At 33.7% G+C, this 22320-nt stretch overlaps 1 protein-coding gene and 1 long non-coding RNA gene across 2 annotated transcripts in view; both read left to right on the top strand.

Moving 5' to 3' along the window:
• Positions 1 to 21755, top strand: part of LOC133180549 (transmembrane protein 256 homolog) — a 31965-nt gene extending 10210 nt beyond the window's left edge. The window contains exon 4 of the mRNA XM_061315034.1: positions 21481 to 21755. Within this exon, the coding sequence (XP_061171018.1) occupies positions 21481 to 21627 (147 nt within the window). The 3' untranslated portion in view covers positions 21628 to 21755. The remainder of the gene's footprint in view (positions 1 to 21480) is intronic.
• LOC133180546 (uncharacterized) lies at positions 1065 to 17382 on the top strand. Its single transcript, XR_009720359.1, has 4 exons — positions 1065 to 1154; positions 3763 to 3866; positions 4083 to 4179; positions 17083 to 17382. It is a non-coding gene; the product is annotated as an uncharacterized LOC133180546 (long non-coding RNA).
• Positions 21756 to 22320: the final 565 nt, after the last annotated feature.

Below are 22320 nucleotides of genomic sequence, written 5' to 3'. Positions count from 1 at the left end.
ATAGGATTAGGGAAAGATTCCTCACTTGATTATGCCAGCATATTTTGCTCGTAGGAGTTTATTATCTACCACACATGATCAATGTCACTTTTGGACATGAATGACTTTTGACACCCTAACTTCAGTTCAAATCAACGTTAACTTTATGTGACGTCTCTCTGAATCTTTTTTTTGGCATGTAACTTGGGTAAAAACAATTAAGTACTCTCGATGCATTTGATATCTCTTAGCCCCTTTAAACACTTCCTAGGTCTATACCAGTTTTTGCAGGGGCGAAACTATATAGATGTTGGAAAAAAAAGAAACCCATCCCCTTTTTGACGTATTTGGTTTTAGAGGGGTGAAAATTTTCAATGTTACACTCAACTACATGCAACATTTATTATATTATACTGAATGTTTTATACAATTACAAATAATAGTGAACCTTGAGCGCATAAATCTGCGCAGTCACTATTTTTTTGGTATATTACCTGTCGACAAGCAATGTTGACTGTTGCGACACTAGAGGGCGTGGCTTCATTATTCAGCGGGTAATAGACTTAGTGCTTTTTAACAAATGTTTCTTGATGAATCAGATTAATTCATCTAATGTACCTGAAAGTACAATATTAATTAATTGTCATCATTTTCCTATATTAGCATTTTTACTGGTAATGGTTTTGAAATGATAGGAACATGCACTGTTCAAAAAGTCTTAAAATGTTGTTCTGGCTCAATTTCTTTGTTAGATTACTGTGTTGAACTAAGGCAGGTCAATTAAAGTAACATGATCCTATAGATTCCATGTACATTAAATACTGTAAAGTAGACAAATTTATTGTTCTCACAAGTAGTTCTCAAACATTGATTTAAGTTGGTCTCCCAAAGGATGTAATAATGCAATTGGTCTGCTTAAGGTATAATATAGACATGCATATTTTATTTTGAATTTGTATTATGTCAATCATTAGAAATATATGGATCTTAATTAAAAACATTGTTTTTATTAGAATTTAAGATATGTATAATAGGCATATATTCTTCATACTTTTCCATAATTAAGTCCTTTTTTACAGGGTCTCTGCTAGAATCATGTGGACCCCAGTGTAACAAATCTATTGAAAGAGAGAAAATCTCAGCTCAAGGGTCAACATGTCTTTATTCCAAGAAAGGTAAATTGATAATTTTTTCTGCTAAAATACTCTTTTATAAATTATAATATCAATGCAAAAGAATGAACAAACAATGTACCTAACAACATTTTGAAAATGAAAGTGCAATAACAGTTAATAATTATGATCGATCGAATGAATGTTAATAATCCAATCAAAGTCCTTGTTGTATATCATTTTTGCTAGGGCTGTGTATTGATCAAAAAAAAAAAGAAGACATTTTTTAATGCGATATGCAATATATATTGGATTCTTTAACAATTCTGTCAAAAAAGTCTTATAAATCATTAGGCATGAATTTTATAAAAATAATAATTCTTTTGCAACTCGTTTTTAATTTTTTGTCTCACCGTCTTAAAGAATTACACTTCAAATTCAAACTTTTCTTGACTGTAAAGTCAACATGATAGGTAAAGTTGTCTATGTATTTTTATGATTTTGTAATAATCATCTAAGATGTGCTACCTCCTTAATGTTTATATCATTTTTGATCAGTTTTAATTCAAAACAGTTACAGGCAAATATAATCTTTGGTGATTGAAATTCCCAACTTTTTCACAGAATTACATGTACATAAAAAAAAACTGCCTGCCCAAAATGTATTGGAATTAAGTTATTTTTTTGATATGATATATTCATTAATCTAGATATGTATCGATATATTTGATGCAGCCCTAATTATTGCTGGTTCATAAAATAACTAAAAAATAAACAAATACCAAATGTTGGCATGGTTGGCATTGCAACTGTATCTTACACATTCAAATCAGGCCATTCTTACGAGTTTTGGAACATGTTGGATTCTTCACTAGTGCCGCTACTACAGAGAAGACAGCTTGTTTTCAAACTGTGTCATTCAAAGTTTCAGTATATGAGAAACACAACAAATCTGAATGCTTAGCCATTACACTGAATGATGAATCTGCTTTATTGTGTTATTTATTGACATTTGACAATCATGATTTATAAATCATTTTGAAATTTTTAAAAACAAATTAAAGCAATTCCCATCAATTCCTCCCTAGACAAATATATTAATGATAATTTTTACAGCAATACCTTGCTGTAAATTTCAATTCAAGTGATTTGATTTGTGTTTGTTTGTTTGTATATTTATGGTTAATTTATCCTCAGAAAAAAAATTAATAAGAAAGTAATTTTATTAAAATTTTATAACTTAAATAATGTCTAGATTCATGTATTGAATCATATAATTGTTTTGAGATATGTATCATATCATAAGGTCTGTGTGTTATCCCAACCCTATATACCTACATATCACGATGTATCATTTCAGCATTTATTTGTTAGTTTCTATGTTCAAAATTGCTTTTGAGAATTTTTTTTACTCATATTGAGATGCCACTGTCTCACCTGCCTGCTAACATGGAAACAAAACTCTCCTCCGGAACAAAAGAGTGCACCAATGGAGATAATCTCAAAACTTGTGTAGTAGGATCAACTCCTAACAATGCACCACTTTTATATTCATTGCTTAAGGGTTTATTCTTACTAATGAAATAAGTTGTGGTGATGCATATATTTACTGTAAGACATTTGTAATAATGAAGCATTTGTGAGATATACCCTTTATCAGTTATTTACAAACAAGGCATTTGAAGAGGACGAGCACAGTGCATTTTTTTTTTTATCTGAAGTGAAGGTGATTTTAAGCAAAAAAACATTTCTTGTCCATATTTAGAAAGCAAAATATTTTGACTTAGTTTGAAGTTTTTTAAACCCATTAAACTTGTTAAAAAATTAAGTATGTAAACTAAATTTTGAATAAAGAGTTGGTCCTCTGTGTAAAACTTGCTCTGTGAGCAAGTTGAAATTACAATGCCTTTCATGATTCCTTCACAAAAAATGGGGTGATGACCCACAATATTAATAAATATAGATTGAACATCCTATTTATGTCAGTTATTGTGTTAAATGAGCTTTCAACCATTTTATGCTTTATGGTTTTAAATAATATTTTATATTTCATAAATTAAACAGTGAAATTTCCAAAAAAAAAAAAAAATTATTGATTTTTAAACTGTTGTTACATTTAAGCATGTGGGTATATGTACATATCCTGTTAAAGTCTTTGTGTATCACATTATATCATGATATACTTCTGACAAATTAGTACACCTGTAGTTTTGAATACAATTCATACATCGATTTCATTTGCCACAATGGTCTCTTTAATATTGCAATAATGCATTTGGTCTTCCTAATGCATGTATAATGCAGGTACTGTATATACTCTATGTCCAACTTATAGGTGAGTCATAAAAAGATTAGTATTTTGAAACCAGGTTAAAAAATCAGAGCATTGATTTGAAATTGTCAATTGATTCTGGCAAAAAGTTGTACCGATTTATAAGCAGGTCAATAGCAAATCCCTCCAAAATAACCTCAAAAAATGCAACTGACTTATAGGCGGATCACCTTATAGGCGAGTATATACGGTATAATAGTTTTTGTTGAATTTTGCTAACAGCAAAACACTATGAATAATGAATTTTGGAATAAAAGATTATTAAGTTTAATGATGCATGTATGTAGTATAGAAATATTGTTCATATGCCTGTACATGGTACAAATATGCATTTTACAGAGTGTACATATGCCAAATCATATGGACTGCAGACTGGCCCTGGTGATTCCATTAAGAAAAAAAAGGAAAAATCAGTGCTTGTGCTCATTGGTCATTGGACAAAGGTAAATAGATTTATTTCATGAAACTAAACATGTAAATTACTAGGATATTAAAGTATCACAATTAAAATACATGTACTGAATTATATATATATGTGGATATCAGTTGGTCTCCTTGATGGAGTTTAATGCATTTGTTATCCCTTTTAAGTGGATCTTTTAAATATTATGCAGTTTATTTAGAAGCTCTTTATTATCTGCACTGTTTACTTTTACAAGGTGTATGCCAGAATTTTTTCAAGAACAGTCTGAATCTGACATGGAAAAAATGAAGAAAAACAGCCTTCCTGTTTATAAATCTACATTCTGACAAAGGGTAATTTTGTTTAGTTCAATTAGAAGTACACATTTAATTTCAGTTGCTTTCCTTGATGATATATTATAGCATTTTTATTCCCTTATGAACAATATGTATACAGTGGCGCCTCGTTAATCCGGACACCTCTGTCCCCAACGAAATCGTCCGGATAAGTGATTCACTTCTTAAAAGATGTACCCTCTCAAAGCATGTACATATGAACATAGTGCTATCAAATGTGAAGGCAAAGAAAATACCTTTATTTTACCTTGACATTGATTTTATTTTTATAGTTTTAAATGAAATAATTAATATTTAAAAAATTAAAATGTAATTTACAAGATGAAAAATGGATAGGCAGTTTTATGTTGAGACTTCCTCTTCTAACACAGGAAACTTTACTTGCCTTCTATGTGATGTGTAGTTACATGGGCTGACCAAATTTTGATCTGCTACTGTTTTATTTCGGCACATCTTTTTTTTGTTCATTCAAGCTCATATTAAGGAGAACTGTTAATTATCACCATTGAGAATGTTCAAATCACTAACCGCATATATTCACTACATAGGGAAGAAGTAACTAAGTAAGTAACTAAACACTGTAATCAGTGTACGTATTGCAAACATTCAACGTAAATACAAGCCATATTCAGGATTATCAATACTTTTTCTATAAAACTATAAGTTACATACCTAGAAAAAAACGTGATCGGCATTTACAACTAACGCCAGTTACATATTTCTTAGGGCATCAAATAGAAATATATTTTCTTCTGAATTATGTATCATAATAAATTGTCTTATGAAAAGAAAAAAAAGTTTCAAATAATGTATGTTTTGAGAATTGGAAAATCGTATTTTGATAAACTTACGCAACTCAATACTACAAGGAAATCTTGTGATTTATTATTCAGTAAAAAAATTTATTTACAACTCTCCGATATTCTCATAAATTTAAATACCGTTAGCAATTTATTCTATTCTGAACGGATTTATATTTAATTAATGCACAGTTTAAGGCTAGCTAAATTCTTCGGGCTTTATAATATAAAAGACGTGTGTTTTATCTGAGGTAAACACGCGCTAATTATAGACGCTATTGTTTAGAGGTCACAGGTAACTGCCTTCAAACTGACTCCACGGACAATGTTTTTACAATAATTATCACTACTGCAAGAAAGGTGTGAAAAGTCGTTCCTCGAAAAATCACTGTCATGTCATTTTTCAATGAAATATTACACTTTGTAGTAGAAATTGACCGTCCGGATCCGGAAGGAGAATTTCTGGATTAATGAGACAGAATAAAGTGGAAAAAATCAGTTCCCAAAAAATATCGTCCGGAAGGTCAAGCGTTTGGATTATTGGGGTCCGGATTACTGCGGCGCCACTGTACTTGTAAAGCATGTATCACAAAATCTTCTGCAAACAAAGTTTTGGGTGTATATTGTTTGTTGCTTAACGTCCCTCTTGAGAATTTTTCACTCATATGGAGACGCCGCCACTTGCCGATGGAGAGCTGCAAATTTTTGTCCTATACTCAGCACTTACGGCCATTGAGCATTGAGGGATCTTTATCGAGCCAGCTCCTACTGTGACACAGGACCTCGGTTAATACGTCTGTCTCATCTGAAGAACAGGTCTCCACGTTCCACAGTGGGTTTCAAACTCGCTATGTAAGGATCAGCTTCTTTCTCCGCAACTCTAGAGTAGTCACTCTAACCACTGCATCTGCTCTACTTTGGCAACTTTGGGTGTATATAAGCATAGGAATCATCATGTCCATCTGTCTGTTCATGTGTTTGGCCACTTGTGTGACTAGCTTTTTTGTTCCAATTCTGGCTGAGATAAATTGATTTAGGTCATCTACATGTAAATACAAACAAATTAAGGGAAATTACTATGGTATTGGGATGAACATTTTGGAATACTGTCTCATTGTTCCCTTGTAGTTGGTCTCTTTAATGTTGTAATAATGCATCTGGTCTTCCTAATGCATGGCATACACTGTATGCATGTATAATGTTGTTTAAGTTGGCTGAATGTAAAACAGTTCTTGCATTATGACAAAGGTAAATAGATTTAGTTCATGTAACTAAACATGTAAATTACTAGGGTATTAAAATCTCAAGTCTTGAATACTGATTTACATGTGGAGATTAGTTGGTCTCCTTAATGCAGTAATAATACATTTGGTCTTCCTTATGCATACACTAGGTCACCTGAGTCACTCAGGTGACCTATTGCTATCTGTTTTCATCCATCATCGTGCGGGTGTGCATAAACTTTTCACATTTTCGACTTCTTCTCAAGAACCACTGGGCCAATTTCCACCAAACTTGCCACAAACTACCCTTGGGTAAAGATGGTTCAAGTTTGTACAAATGAAGGGCCACGCCTTTTTCCAAGGGAAGATAATTAAGAATTAGTGAAAAATTAATGGTATCTATAAAAATCTTCTTCTCAAGAACCACAGGACCAGGTAAGATTAAACTTATATGGAAACATCATCAGGTTGTGTAGACTCAAGTTTGTTAAAATCATGACCCGTGGGGGTAGGGCGGGGCCACTATGGACGATCAAAGTATTATATAGAAATATATAGGAAAATTTTTTTAAAATCTTTTTCTCAGGAACAGCAAAGCCATGATTGGTCATATTTATATGGAAGCATCCTCAGGTAGTGTAGATTCAAGTTTGTTCAAAGCCTGACCCCCTGGGATAGGGCGGGGCCACAATGGAGGATCAAAGTCTAACATAGGAATATATAGGAAAATTTCTTCTCAAGAACTGCAAAGCCATGATTAGTCATTTTGATATGATCGAAGTTTTACATAGAAATACATAGAAAAAATCTTTAAAAATTTTCTTCTCCAGAACCACTGGGCCAAGAAAAATGAAACTTATCTGGAAACATCCTCAGGTGGTGTAGATTCAAGTTTGTTCAAATCATGACCCCCAGGGGTAGGGCAGGGCCGCAATGGATGATCAAAGTTTTACATGGGAATACATTGGAAAAATCTTCTTCTCCAGAAGCACTGGGCCAAGAAAGATGAAATGTGTAGATTCCAGTTTGTTAAAACCTTGATCCCCAGGGGTAGAGTGGGCCACAATGGACAATGAAAGTTTTACAATGGAATATGTAGGAAAAATCTTGAAAAAATTCTTTTCTCAGAACAGCAAAGCCATGATTGGTTATATTTACATGGAAACATCCTCAGGTAGTATAGATTCAAGTTTGTTCAGATCATGACTCTGGACTCTGGGGATAGGATGGTGCCACAATGGACGATCAAAGATTTACAAAAGCTCCTTCTATCAGTTTATTTTATACGCTATGGATCTTCTATGGATTTTTGTTTTATACTCAGGTGACCGTTAAGGCCCTTGGGCCTCTTGTTATTTATTAGTGAAAGTGGTTGAATACTGATTTAGATGTGGATAGTAGTTGGTCTCCTTAATGCAGTAATAATACATTTGGTCTTCCTTATGCATACTGTATATTATATAAATTTAATGACTGACATGTACGAGGGTTGATCCGAAAGTTCGTGGAATTTCTTCATATTTTTAGGTCACCTGAGTCACTCAGGTGACCTATTGCTATCCGTTTTTGTCTGTCGTCATCTGTCGTGCGTCGTGCGTTAACTTTTGAACATTTTCAGCTTCTTCTCTAAAACCGCTCAACCAATTTCAACCAAATATGGCATATAGCATCTATGGGTGAAGGGGAACAAAAATTGTGAATTTCATGGTCCCTGCCCCCCTGGGACCTGAGGATGGGGCTAAAACCACCAAAATTAATGCAATCTTTAAAAATCTTCTTCTTTATTCCTGGACATCAAGCAGTCAAACTGTTGGCATCATTGTAATAAGCATTGAGCCCTCTACCAAAATTGTGAAATTCATGTCCCCAGGGTCAGGGGTTCTGGTGTTAGGGCGGGGCTCTATTGATTATATAGTGAAAATGCATTAATTCTTTGAAAATCTTCTTCTCTGTTCCTGGGTATTAAAAAAACAAACCAAGTATAAAGTTTTGATGAGCAAGAGTGCCTCTTCCAAAATTGTGAATTTCATGGCCCCAGGGTCAGGGGTTCTGATGTTAGGGTGGGGCTCTATTGATTATATAGTGAAAATGCATTAATTCTTTTAAAATCTTCTTCTCTGCTTCTGGGTATTAAATAAAGTAACAAAGTACATAGTTATGATGAGCAAGAGTGCCTCTTCCAAAATTGTGAATTTCATGGCCCCAGGGTCAGGGGTTCTGATGTTAGGGTGGGGCTCTATTGATTATATAGTGAAAATGCATTAATTCTTTTAAAATCTTCTTCTCTGCTTCTGGGTATTAAATAAAGTAACAAAGTACATAGTTATGATGAGCAAGAGTGCCTCTTCCAAAATTGTGAATTTCATGGCCCCAGGGTCAGGGGTTCTGGTGTAAAAGGGGGGGGGGGGTGGCTCTTTTAACTATATAGTGAAAATGCATTAATTCTTTGAAAATCTTCTTCTCTGCTCCTGGATATTAAATAAACTAACTAAGAACATAGATATGATGAGCATGGCTGCCTTTTCAGAAATTGTGAATTTCATGGCCCCTGGGTCAGGGGTTCAGGTGTTGGGGGGGGGGGGGGGGGCTCTTGATTATTTGCATTAATCCTTTGAAAATCTTCTTCTCTACTCCTGGGTATTAAATAAACTAACTTAGTGCATAGTTATGATGAGCATGGTTGCCTCTTCCAAAATTGTGAATTTCATGGCCCCTGGGTCAGGGGTTCTGGTGTCAGGGTGGGGCTCAATTGATATATATAGTGAAAATGCATTATTTCTTTGAAAATCTTCTCTCTCCTGGATATTAAATAAACTAAGTACATAGTTATGATGAGCATGGCTGCCTCCTCAGAAATTGTGAATTTTGTGGCCCCTGGATGAAGGGTTCTGGTGTGTTAGGTCGGGGCTCTATTTGATATATAAGGAAAATGCATAAATTCTTTCGAAATCTCCTTCTCTGCTCCTTGATATTGTTCAAACAAAGGAAGTGTATGGTTATGATAAGGAAGAATGCCTCTTCCAAAATTGTGCAATTCATGGCCCCTGGGTCAGGGGTTCTTCTGAGGGGGGGGGGGGGGCTCTATTGATTTTGTAGTGAAAATGCATAATTTCTTTCAAAATATTTTTTCTACTACTGGTAATAAAGCAAAGAAACAAGTGTATAGTTATGATGAGCAAAGTGCTTCTTCCAGAATTATTAGTTCATGGCCCCTGGGTAAGATTTTCTGGTGTAAAGGGGGAGGGGGGCTTTATTTATTTAATAACATGGTGAACATGCATTCCTTTGAAAATTTTGTATTCTTCTGGGCATATTCGAGGCAAACAGAGTAAAAGTTTTAATATGCAAGGGTATTTTTACCAGAATTTTGAACACCTGGATTATTTAGTCAAGTATTATGGTCCTGGCCAGGGCTCTATGAACTTGTATTCTGCTGAGCAAAGTTATTCCCCTTTGCCATTCACCTTTGATAATTAATCACTGTAAATAATGTATTTGAAAGGTTAATAGAATAAGAGAATTATGCAAGAATATTTATTGTATAAAACAAAAAGTACTTTCATAGTTTTAATGATCAGGTAGACTTGGAAATAATAGATGAATAAAAGTGAGGCAAAAATAACTTATTTTTTTAATGTTCTTCAAAGGCCAAGAGAGACCAATGTGAGAAGTCATAATATGGGGTTAAAAATAGACATTTTGTTAATAGTCTGCATGGTAATAGTGATAAATGGGGGACAGATAGATTCTATACCAATTATTTTGTTGATGCTTATCATACTATTTTTCTTGCTATTGGGCAACAAAGCTTCATTTATCAGTGTATGGATCCTCTAAATTGTTGTATTGTACTCAGGTGACCGTTAAGGCCCTTGGGCCTCTTGTATTTATTTATCAGTGAAAGTGGTTGAAAATTACAAATAAGAATATAGACACTTGTTGAATTTTTTTAATAAAAAATATTTTAAATATTTATGATAGTAACTCTATGGCAGTTGCCATAGCAAAGGATGTTTGAAAATGCAGGGGAGACATTTACTCGTTCATTATTTTAATTCTTAATACGTGATGTAAGAAAAAAATCTGCACCAAGTGGCAAATAAAATGAGAATTTTGTCATAATTACGATTGCTTGACCACTAATATGCCTTTCTGTGAGAGTTTTACTGATTTAACTTGATAATTAGATTATTAGTTAATGATTTCTTGTTCATCTTTTAATTGTTAGAGAACATCACATTTTGGTCAAGTTATAAGTTTTGTTAAAATCTTGGACACACTCTGACTTAAAGGGGTATACTACTGATATAGGCTGGAGAAAAATGCATTAAGCAACTGATTTACCAGTGGCGTAAGAAATTTAAGAAAAATAGAACTTCCATGGAGGTTGATTAAGGTGTGGCCGCCTTTTGGAGGGTCTGTTTTCCTCGTAGACAAATTAAGCGTTGATGGACGTTGACCACTGACATACTGTGCTTGACTTTGCTACTGAAATTGGAACACCATATGGAAAGATGGGGAGTGTTTTTGAAATATGAGTGTAATATGAAGATAAGTCAATTGGTGTGAGAGGATACCCAGGCTTTTCTTGAGAGAGAAAAGGAGAAAAGGCAGAATATTCTGTAGAATTAATTACTAGTTGAATTGAACATGAGGGTGAGATGCTCCTATAATGCTCCTATAATGTGACATGACATACCGGTACTTAACTTGACGTTATGTCGAAGTCTCCCCCTGATTTTACAACTTTCAATGTTCACAAAGCTCGTGTGACCTTATTGGTAATTGGAACATGGTGAAAATTTCCAGTATTGTTGCATAATGACTCTATATTATAAATATGCCTATTGTTTGCTTTCATCTAATCACAATAAAATTTTAGAAATAATTAAATTTCACGAACTCTTGGATCAACCCTCGTATTAGAAAAAAGATGGATCTAAGATTGAACAGGTTATAATTCACCTGAGTCATATAAATTACTTATTGCTATCTGTTTTTGTTCAGTCACCATGTTTCAAGTATTGTATGTAAACTATTGAACATTTTCAGCTTCTTTTCTGGAACCAGTTTCAACTAATTTCTCAGTTGAAGTATACAGACATAATATAGAAATGATTTTATCAACTTTTGCAATCTATTATGAATTAAAAAATGTAAATATAAGCATTTAATTGTAAATATTGAACATTAAGCATCTCATAACCAGAGTTGGAAATTACTGACTGCCTGAGGCAGTCTGTTTTTCAGGTAGGCAGGGACAAACTTTAGATTAACCTCGGTGGTCAGGGTCATTTTGATTTAAACAGCTAGTTCCTGTTTTCCATTTTTTTTTTCAGGGTATAGTAAGTCTATAGAAAATAAGTAAAATATAGTATATCAAAGGAACACTTCTAGTTAAAAATATGAGTTGACCTACAGGACCAATATTGTTTTAAGTCTTTAGAAAAAGCTTATCGATATATGTTTCGGTCACTGACTTTAGGCCACATGTGTGTAGTTTCTTGTTTCTCATATATTGCTTTAGTTCTACATTAATGGTAATCTAACAACCAAGCTTTATGACAAATGAGATGGCTTTAACTTTTCAATTGTCAACTTCCCTTACTTATTCAGCAATATACCTTCATCACCTGCACATAGTTTATATCTCTCAGTTGATTCGATACGCAAGAGCATCCTCTAATGAGGTAACTTATTGACAAACAAGTTGCTGAAACAAGAATATCAGCAGTCTTGTTTAAAGTCATCATTTTGTAAGTTCTATGGTCGATACAATGACCTTGTCAGCAAATACAATTTATCATTAAGTCAAATGCTGACTGACGTTTTTCATACTTATTGTTAGGCCATTATTTACATACTGAATTGTTGATGGATTTTTCCATTGTTTCCCAGTTGTGACAAGGAGCACTTGGCGAGTGTGACCGGTCTGCAGGGGATGCTCACTCCTCCATGGCACCTGATCCCACCTCTGATGTTTTTGAGGTCCATGTTTGCTCTGCTCCTATTTTGTATTTTTTGATGGGCTTTTGAGCTTGAATACTGTTTGTTTTCTCGATATATTTCATTCTAGTCAACTGTGTGTTCATATGATCTTACCTCAGTATTTACAGAATGATACATCCTTTGTATGAGGGTCATTCTTGATGTCTGACTGAGTAATGGCAACGGAACATAAAACCTTAACTGACCTTAGCACATTCTTTTCTAATCTGAAAACCCTCATGCATTTTTAGCATAACATATCGCTAATGCACACATTTTTCCCTAGGAATGAACTGCACAACTCTGCATAGAACAGTATCTCTCCCACTGGCACAACAGTACTATTACATGTCATTATGTTCTTGAAAGGAAAACACAGCAATTATTGCTCAGCATGATTTTTTTTCCTGACACCTGCAGTATCGAGTAACATAAAGTGAATGATTCGTGTCCTCGAACAAAGTGTGGTTACAATGAGGTATAGTTCCGGTTGATTGCGTTTAGTTAAAGAGAATTTATGACCTGCATTTCTATAGATGTCTTTTATATCAACACCAAACATGCATTTAAGGAAGAAAATATAAGTAAAATGCAAAGCCTGTATAAAAAAATCAAAGTGCAAGGACAAGTGCACTTAAGCAATGCTTAATGGGCCCTTTTTCAGTGCTGTATTGCTTAAGAATATATCTTTTGGTAATAGTTGAACACAAGTGGACATTTCTGATTAAAATCATGTTAAAACATCACCTAAATCAGCATGGATTTGAAACAAATGAAGTTTTTTAAATGCCTATAGATCTGGAAAAGTCATATCAAACCTGTTTTGAGTTTCGATCGTTTATTTAAATCAAGGGGAGGAGACATTTAAATCAGACACTTGAACAATCTTATGGTGGATCATTGACAGGTGCATTTGCCGAATGATACTTCTTGCGCTATTTTACCTGAGAAAAAAATCGAATGAAGTTGTATAGATGCCTGTATCGATAGTGATCAAACTAAGAAATTTGCACGCTTGCATTTGAAATAATACAATAAGTATTAACATTAGTTCCTATAAATTTTAAAATGAAAAAAAGTGTATTTAGGTGGCTTTCAATACTGATACCATTGTCTTGCATGAATGTTAAAAATGTTTGACGCTTTTATTTATGATGACATTTTAATGACACTAAACTCTCCTAACCCTCCCGTGTTCCTAAAACCAAATACATACAAACTTCTCTATGCGGCACGACTTTGATACAATGATACAAAACATGGCTATGTTTTACAGTGAGCATCTTTGAGGAATGTTTACCTGGGTAGAACTCACGTGACTACCGGTATTTTAAGTAATTTATTCCACGGGTGGGTTCAACATAGGTCATACAGATAAATAGCTCTCACTTGCTATAGGAAAAACATTGAATTTTTCATACATTTTTAATATTTTAAGTACAAGCCTAATCTTGTACAAATTTCCTACTTTCACACAAGTTTTATAAATGTATAATGCGTTTTTTGTCAATCGCACAAGTTTTTACAATGTTAAGCTGACAATAAACAAAAGCTTTGAAATGAATGACTGTCCTCGATTTACTATAGAAAATCACGAATGTCGGCTGACCCTTACCACATTGTATGGCTTTGCTCTTTGTATATTCATGAATTTCAGCAATAAAATTTGTTGAATCTTATGGTTTAGATATCAATTAATGATCTGAGATGGAAAATTATGCTTAATTTGATTCTTCATTTTTTCACATTTTACCGGGGCCCATAAGTGCACTTGTTCTTTAGTGTTTATACAGGTAAAAAGTTTGAAAAAATAAAAATGTGCCAACATATGGATTCGAACCAGGACACTAAAAATGTTCATGGTGAGAGTCTGCTGTCTATCATTCTGGGCTATGCTGACTATGAGGACATTTGTAATAAATATAAACAAGTAAGATAGAAATAGGTTTTCACATTTTTTGTAGGTTTTTTTTTTTTTTTTTTTTTTTATAAATCTAGGGCAGGGGTGCCCATAAAAAAAACCTTGTTTTAAATAATTGCTTAGATCAAAATCTATCAAAATTTCATAATTTAATTTAAGGGCAGACAAAGGGTGATTACATTGCATCTATTGGGTATAATTTTCTTATCAGAAAATTGTAGAGATATGCAAGGTTAATTAATGATAACATTTATTTTTCCATTTTGCCTTATACTTTTGATTTTCGCTAATAAATTGATTATTAAAAAAAGCCTTTAACATGACTGCTGATTTTATCTCCATCTGTTAATTTTCAGCACCTTTTCTCATGATTATAGTAGATAGAGAACAGATTATGATTTCTAACATTTACTGTTACAGATCATTTCCTTGAGATAGGTGGAACCAACAGTCAAATACAGACACTTTTAAGAAAAGTAAAAATCTGGCTCAGGTTAAAAAAAAAATCATTTACAGTTTTATCAATTAGTAATTTTTACCTTAATTAACTGGAAAAATCTCATTTGACTATATACAGGTCTAGAATGAGGAGTTTAAAGCCTAGTAGGGATTTTGGTCAATCATTACAGATAATCTGCAGTCCCTCTCGAGAATTTTACATATGGAGACGCCACCACTTGCCAGTGGAAAGCTGCAAATTCTGTCCTATACTCTGCACTCATGGCCATTGAGCAGTGAGGGGTCTTTTTCATGCCAGCACCTACTGCGACACGGGACCTCGGTTTATACGGTCTCATCCGAAGGACTGGTCTCCACATCCCACAGTGGGATTCAAACCTGCTATGTAAGGATGAACTCCTTACTTCGTGACTCTAGAGTTGACATTCTAACCATGGCGCCAGGCTTGTGACTAGCTCAGTTTTAAAGAAATCATTCAAGACATTTTTTATCAAACTTAATATGCTGATACATAATTAGTAAGACCTATTCAACTATTTCAAAAACTTTTGACCTTTCCTGTGACCTTGACCTCACTTTCCTTTAATTTGCATTTTGCATGGTTTTAAAACCTAAGATATTGTTATCTAAGGCTATGCATCTATACATAATTTGGTGAGAATTTATCATCTATTCATTTTTTTAGATTTCAATTTTAAAGAAACTATTCAAGATATTCTCATCAAACTTCATACACTTACACAAAATTTCATGTTGCATTACTGTACACTCGGTGGGGCATTCATGTCCTAAGGACATATTTCTAGTGTATTGCTATTTCTGTTGTTTGTTTACTTCCGGTCAGTAAGTGCCCCCTAGGGGCAAGCCCCAGTCCTATTTTCTTTTCCAGGGTTGCAACAGTGCCCCCTAGAAAAACAAGTTGCACCATCCAATCAGATCTTGTTTTGTGCTGCTTTATGCCAATGAAATTAAGGCTGGACAGCATATGTATTATATTCTGACCAATGGGGTTGCCGTATTTTCAAATAATTAGGATAGTCTTACCACTTCAGCGTTCCTTTCATCACTGAAGTGATATGCATGCTCAAAAATTGACTAACTTTCATTATTGTGTAAACTGCAGAGCAGAACGACACTTAGAGATCACTTTACCTGGTGTCTGTCTGTCCGTCTGTCACACCTTATATCTCCAAAATTTTGAGAGGCAGGGTTTTGATAATTAGCATTTATATATGTTTTTGAGCTCATGATACTATACTTTGAAACTGTATGAAATTCAGTTACCACACCAGCTTATTTAAATACTATTAAAATACATTGGGATCAGTATTCCACAATGAATCGTGTTGACTGACAAAGGGACAATTAGAGTAAAGACAGTCTGAAATCCCTTTCCTCCGACGATTGTTGGAAGCACCTACATGTGTATTAATAAAATGATAAATAGTTATTCCTCATAATTTCAATTTAATTATTCATTTGAGGACTGGGGAACTATATTTTTTGATTGCCAGATTCTATCCCAGTCTTTTACTTTTGGATCCTTTTTTTTTCCTTGCAGGTAAATGCATGAACCTCCATGCTAATATTAAATTAATAGCTGACCACTCTTAGATTTATTTACCTCTTTAATGAAGATACCTAGCAGGCGACATATACATTCCTTGAAACACTCTAGTTCCTATTTGATTTTCACTAATATGATGATTATTGAAAAAAGACTAAGGTGCTCTATAGTGATCAGTCTATTCAATCATCTGTCTGTCAAATACAAATATCCCTTGTTCAGAATACAGGTGACTCTAAATACTTCAAACTTTATATTTTTTAATTAGGTACATGTAGCTGCTTCGGAACATTTGAAAGGTCTATTACATTATAATTTAATTTTGTTTGTATTCTAGCCTCTGATTGGTTAATATCCAAAAAGGAACACAAATTATTTCTGTATAACCTGGTTTGGTATGGGGACATACCCCCCTGACAACCAGCTGAATCATCTGTATCCATACAATCCTCTCATTTCCAGTCCTCGGGATTCATGGAAAATTCCAGATTTAATAAATGTACCTTTAACTTCAAACAATAATTCGATCTTACCACATGTAAACGAACAACAAGGCTGCTAGGCCTATGTATCAGTTTTTACCTCCCCTCGCTTCCCATCACTTCCGTTACTTCCGTTACTATGGTTGTATTATTGAGCGGCAAATTTGAGCTAATAAAAAGCAACGAAATTTTACACCCATAGTTATTTAATGATTTTAAAATTAAATTATAAGGAATGACTCTAATTCTTGGCCAAATTATTCGAGTATAACCTGGTTTGGGTCAGTTTATGCTGTTTTATAATCCGCTTCGCGGATTATAAAGCATAAACTGACCCAAACCAGGTTATACTCGAATAATTTGGCCAAGAATTGGAGTCATTCCTAAAATCACTAGTTTTACTAGTTTTCTTCATGTAAGTTGATTATATTTTAAACTTTTAAATTTTTATTTTTGCCAGGTAAGAAAGAAATTCAGGAGTTCTTGGATTGCATCAAACTGCTAAAAGACCTCAACAAAAACAGTGTCTTGAAAATAAAAATGAAAATAATCAGTGAAAAAAAATGATGAGAGAAAGAGCCACTAAAAATCTTCAAGCCTTTGAGCTGAAATCTGGAAGTCAGTCTGTGGACTTTACTGGTATGTCTTACTAAGTCATCATTTGTGTATAATAAATACACTAAACTGTAAACACTTGTTAAAATGTGTATAATTTTTAGATATAATTTGTACCTCACAGACTTTAATAGTTTCATGTAATTTTAGTAATAATAAAAATTTCCTGTTGTCTGGCTAGATCAGAAACTATTATTGTCCAATTTTGGATATTGTGAAATAATTCATCTAATAAAATTGGATATGCATACATGTGTGTACACTTACATGTAAATTGATTGTTATAGCAAATTCAATCTCATTAAGTTGAATGTTGACTAATGTTTTTCATCAAAATTGTTTACACTGAATTGTTTGTGGATTTTTCCATATGCCCAATCATGTCAAGGAGCACATGGCAGGAAATGCTTTCTCCTCCATTGCACCTGGTGTTTTTAGAGGTCTGTGTTTGCTTTGCTCCAATTTTGTATTGTTTAAATGGACTTTAAAGCTTGATCACTGTTGGTAGTCTTCATATTTTATATACCATTAGAGTACTTGAAGAGAACTGTAAAGATTTAACATACAGTATAATGCATGTATATTGCACTTCAAGTACAGTGTATGTGGTTTAGAAATGTTAATTTATCTCACAGTGCATTGAATTTGTTGAAAATTAGAAAATGTGTTGAATTTTTTTAAAAATAATGTTAGATTGCAGATTTTTTTTTAAATCATGCAAGTAAGAAATTGCTAAATATTTTTTAGCATTTCTGGACAGTCTAGATGAGTTCTTGCTATATACCTAGCATTGTATCCCAGTTAAAATTTAAGGAGCAAGGTTCATTCCTAAGCTCTATCTGGACAAACTTGCATGGATTAAATCACATTAACAGATTTACTTCAGATGCTTGACCTGATCCACATTTTCTTCATGTGTTTTTTGTTTTTGTTTGTTTGTTGTTTAACATTCCTCTCAAGAATTTTTCATCCATTTGGAGATGCCACTACTTGCTAGTGGAGAGCTGCAAAATTTGACCTATACTTGGCACTCAGGGTAGCAGTAAGGGATCTTTTTTGTACCCACATCAACTGCGAGGCGGGACCTCGGTTTATACGGTCGAATATGAAGGACTGGTCCCCAAATCCCCAGTGGATCTGAACCTGAGACTTAAGGATTAAATCCTTACTTGTGACTCTAGATTACACACTCTAACCTTTGCACCACATGGGGGACTCCACAAGAGTAAGTGTTTTGAGCAGTCCTATTCTCATGTTATTATAAACTGTATGTGGAACAAACTTGCAAAGATGATGTATGTACATGTAAATGTTTCAGGGTACGAATCCTTGATTTGACTTAGATTTTCTGGATTAATGACCAGTTTTTTAGAGAAGGTTCATTCAAATTAACAATATACTCTTTGGTGATCAGTAAACATAGATGATGCATCCTGCTTTCAGGGTTATTGAGCAGTTAAATCTAACCCAGACCAACTTGCATAGATTTTGGATCCAGGTGATATACATTACCAGAGTGTTTGTTGAGTGAGACTTTGCCTTACTAGTAGATAACATTTATAGAAGTGAGCTTTGTATTTTTTGATTAGGTATGCTTTTTCTTTGCTCAGGATATACCATCAGTGCCAACTACCATACATTTTATATAATAGATGTAGCTGTTGTTCAACTGAATATGATAAAACTGTGGATGAAAATAATTTGATTTTTGTACCTTTGAATGTATTGAATTAATTTGTAAAAGCTCTTATGATACAATGTTTGATATTTTATAAAAGTTTTTAGCACAAGCAATCAATAAATGTATCAACATTTTTATTTTATTTTACTTTTTACCCTGCAAACTTCTTAAAAACAGAATAGTAATGATCCATTTAATTGATACTAGGTTAGTGTCACATTGTACTGGTATATCATGTATATTGAACTGTAAATGAGAAACATCTAAATATGTCAAATCACAGCATGAATCATTGGATTATGTAAGAAGTGCACTATCTTGTGCTTTGGTATGGTATTAATAATAAATGTTAAACTATCATTTTTTTTCAAATTAACAAAGGATATGCTTGAGTGACTGTATTTTGACAAGCAGTAAAAATAAAATGATTTTTAAGCATTTGAATTATTTTGATTCATGGTCTGTGTAAGTTAAATGAGAGCAAATATGTATATTGAACATGGCATCCACATATTGCTATACTGGATTGGGCATAACTTTTACTGAATCTTAATCACAACCTTGAAATTTTTTGTAGTACATGTACTCTTTGTTTCAACTGGTCAAACATATTCTTAAATCACAAAGAATTTAAACAATTAGTTGGAAAGTGAATGCACTCAGTGACTATATGGTTTTAAATTAAAAGAAGCTGGGTATAAATAGCAGGAAAAACTACTTGATGTCCACTGTGAACTTTGTGTTCTCAACAAAACAAATGGAGTATACTATACTTGGTCTAAAGAATAAGTCTAATCTATGTCTGCATTCACTTTTAGGTTAAACTGTATTGGGCATTGAGAGTTTGTTTGTTGTTTAATGTCCCTCTCGAGAATTTTTCACTTATATGGAGATGCCACCACTTGCCGATGGAGAGCTGCAAATGACCTATGCTCGGCACTCAGGGCCAATGAGCAGTGAGGGATCTTTTTCATGCCAGCATCTGCTGCGACACTGGACCTCGGTTTGTACGAAGGACTGGTCGCCACGTCCCACAGTGGGATTTAAATGTGACATAAGGATCAACTCCTAACACCGCAACTCTAGAGCATAGGCTCTTACCACTGCACCACTTGGGCGACAGCATTGAGAGTTAAACGTGGATATCAGAACAAGCTACTCTGGGCTTATACTCTCTATATGTTGATTGATTGATTGTGTGTTGTTTAACGTCCCTCTCGATTTTTTTCACTCATATGGAGACGCCACCACATGCCGGTGGAGATCTGCAAATTTTGTCCTATACTCGGCACTTGAGCAGTGAGGGTTTTTTTTTCTTGTCAGCACGTACTGCGACACGAGACCTCGATTTATACGGTCTCATCCGAAGGACCGGTCTCCCCATCCCACAGTGGGATTTGAACCTGCGACATAAGGATCAACTCCTTACTTTGCTACTCTAGAGCAGACGCTCTAACCACTGCGCCACGGGGGCAACTACTCTCTATATAAGTCACTTGTACAATGACTTTAGTTTTATATTCAAGGTTTTGTACCGATCATGTTGAGTCACATCAGCACAAATATCTTTCTGCTGACCTTGACCATCCGCAACTATTCTGGTTGGAAACAATATGTTAATTAATGCATAATCAGTGAAATTACTATGAAAGAAAAATGGTCTACTTAAACCATAAGTTATATTTATAAAAATATACACTGGTCTCCTTAAGTCATATGAGAGAAACATAAAATATTAGGGAGACCATTTTTTTCATATATTTTTAGGAGGCATTTATAATGAAAAAATAAAGCAAGAGTCGACTAAATGGTGTTCTATAGATCATAGATCTGGTATTTCTTTTTAGAAAAAAGCAAATTTAAAAAATCTGTATATTGTCTCCTTAAGCCATATATTATGGTCTGGTCTCCCTAGTCCTTAAATCAGAGTTATATATATATATATATATATATATATATATATATATATATATATATTTAAGTTTTTGATTTTTATGGACCATGTTACCATGGTTACTAAAAATAGAAATTTCTTTGAAATACTATCAAAATGCTACTCCTCCTGCAGTATTGGTCCGATTTCAATTTAACTTGGCACATAGACTAAAATTAGATACATAATTCTATCTGTTGGTTTTTAGATTTTAAAAAACCGTATTGCCATGGTTACTAAAAATAGAATTTCTATGACATTCTTTCAAAACGCTACTACTCCTACACATTTGCGTCTGATTTCAATATAACTTGGGACCCAAATAGATTACACTGAAATACACAATTCGTTAATTGGTTTTTGATTTCTATGACAGTGTTGCCATGGTTACTAAAATATAAATTTCTATGAAGTACTTTCAAAATGCTTCTCCTCCAACAGTTTTGGTCTGATTTTAATATGACTTTCCACAAACCTAAACTACACTAAGATACTTAATTCTGATTATTGGTTTTGGATGTCGATAAACAGTGTTGCCATGGTAGCTAAAGATAGAAATTTCTGTGAAATACATGTACATAGAAGATAAGAAAAACAATTACACAAGACTTTAAACCTTTTTTTTATAGACTGGTGTCTTCTTCACAATGGGAATTCTTCTGTATTCCGGCAGCTGTTATGCCCATGCCTTATCAGGTAATGACAGGCTTCGAAAAATCACCTATGCTGGAGAAGCTGTTCTCACGGTTGCTTGGTTAAGCCTGTTGATTCTTTGAGAAAAATTAAACAGCCTAGTTGTAGTCAAGGAAACCAAAACAACATCAACACAAATACTGTATGTGGAAGGCAAAAGAGATCATTTGTATATAAATTAAATGAATGAGATTTAGAATTGTTATTAAAATATCACATGTATACATATTTGCTTCCTCTGTTGAGGTATTGGATTTACTTTTATCAATTAAATGATTATTTTAGTGATGTATTTTTATTTCCAATCTTACAGTAAAATTATGAAAAATATGAATGAAATTATTGAAGCACACCAACAACGTCGTATGATCGAGACTTCATTTCCAGATACTGTTACACAATGTTATAGACAGTGAGGTTCCTGACGCTTATCACGGAATTCTGATAACTTTTACACACCAGCAGATTGACACACTAGCAAATTTTTTTTTGTGAATTTGAAGTTATTAATCAAACAAGATGTGTGTGTGTGTGTGTGTGTGTGTGTGTGTGTGTGTGTGTGAGTGGGTGTGTGTGTGTGTGTGAAACACGGATGCCCCCAGTATTGCAGCTCATGATTAAGGTTAATGTTTTTCAAAAAGTAGGTCAAGCTCTAAGGTCATAGTTACAAATGTAATAGATATAAATTATTGGAATTCAAAGAAGGTTTTTGTCACAAGAAAACACATTTGAGATATGAAAACCCTAGCATCAACCGTTTAAAAGTTATGACCATG

This window comes from Saccostrea echinata, unplaced genomic scaffold (genome assembly GCF_033153115.1).
Source record: "Saccostrea echinata isolate AGI-Se365-2 ecotype Australia unplaced genomic scaffold, CSIRO_AGI_Sech_v1 ptg000006l, whole genome shotgun sequence".
NCBI lineage: Eukaryota > Metazoa > Mollusca > Bivalvia > Ostreida > Ostreidae > Saccostrea > Saccostrea echinata.
This window is presented reverse-complemented; position numbering and strand designations above follow the sequence as displayed.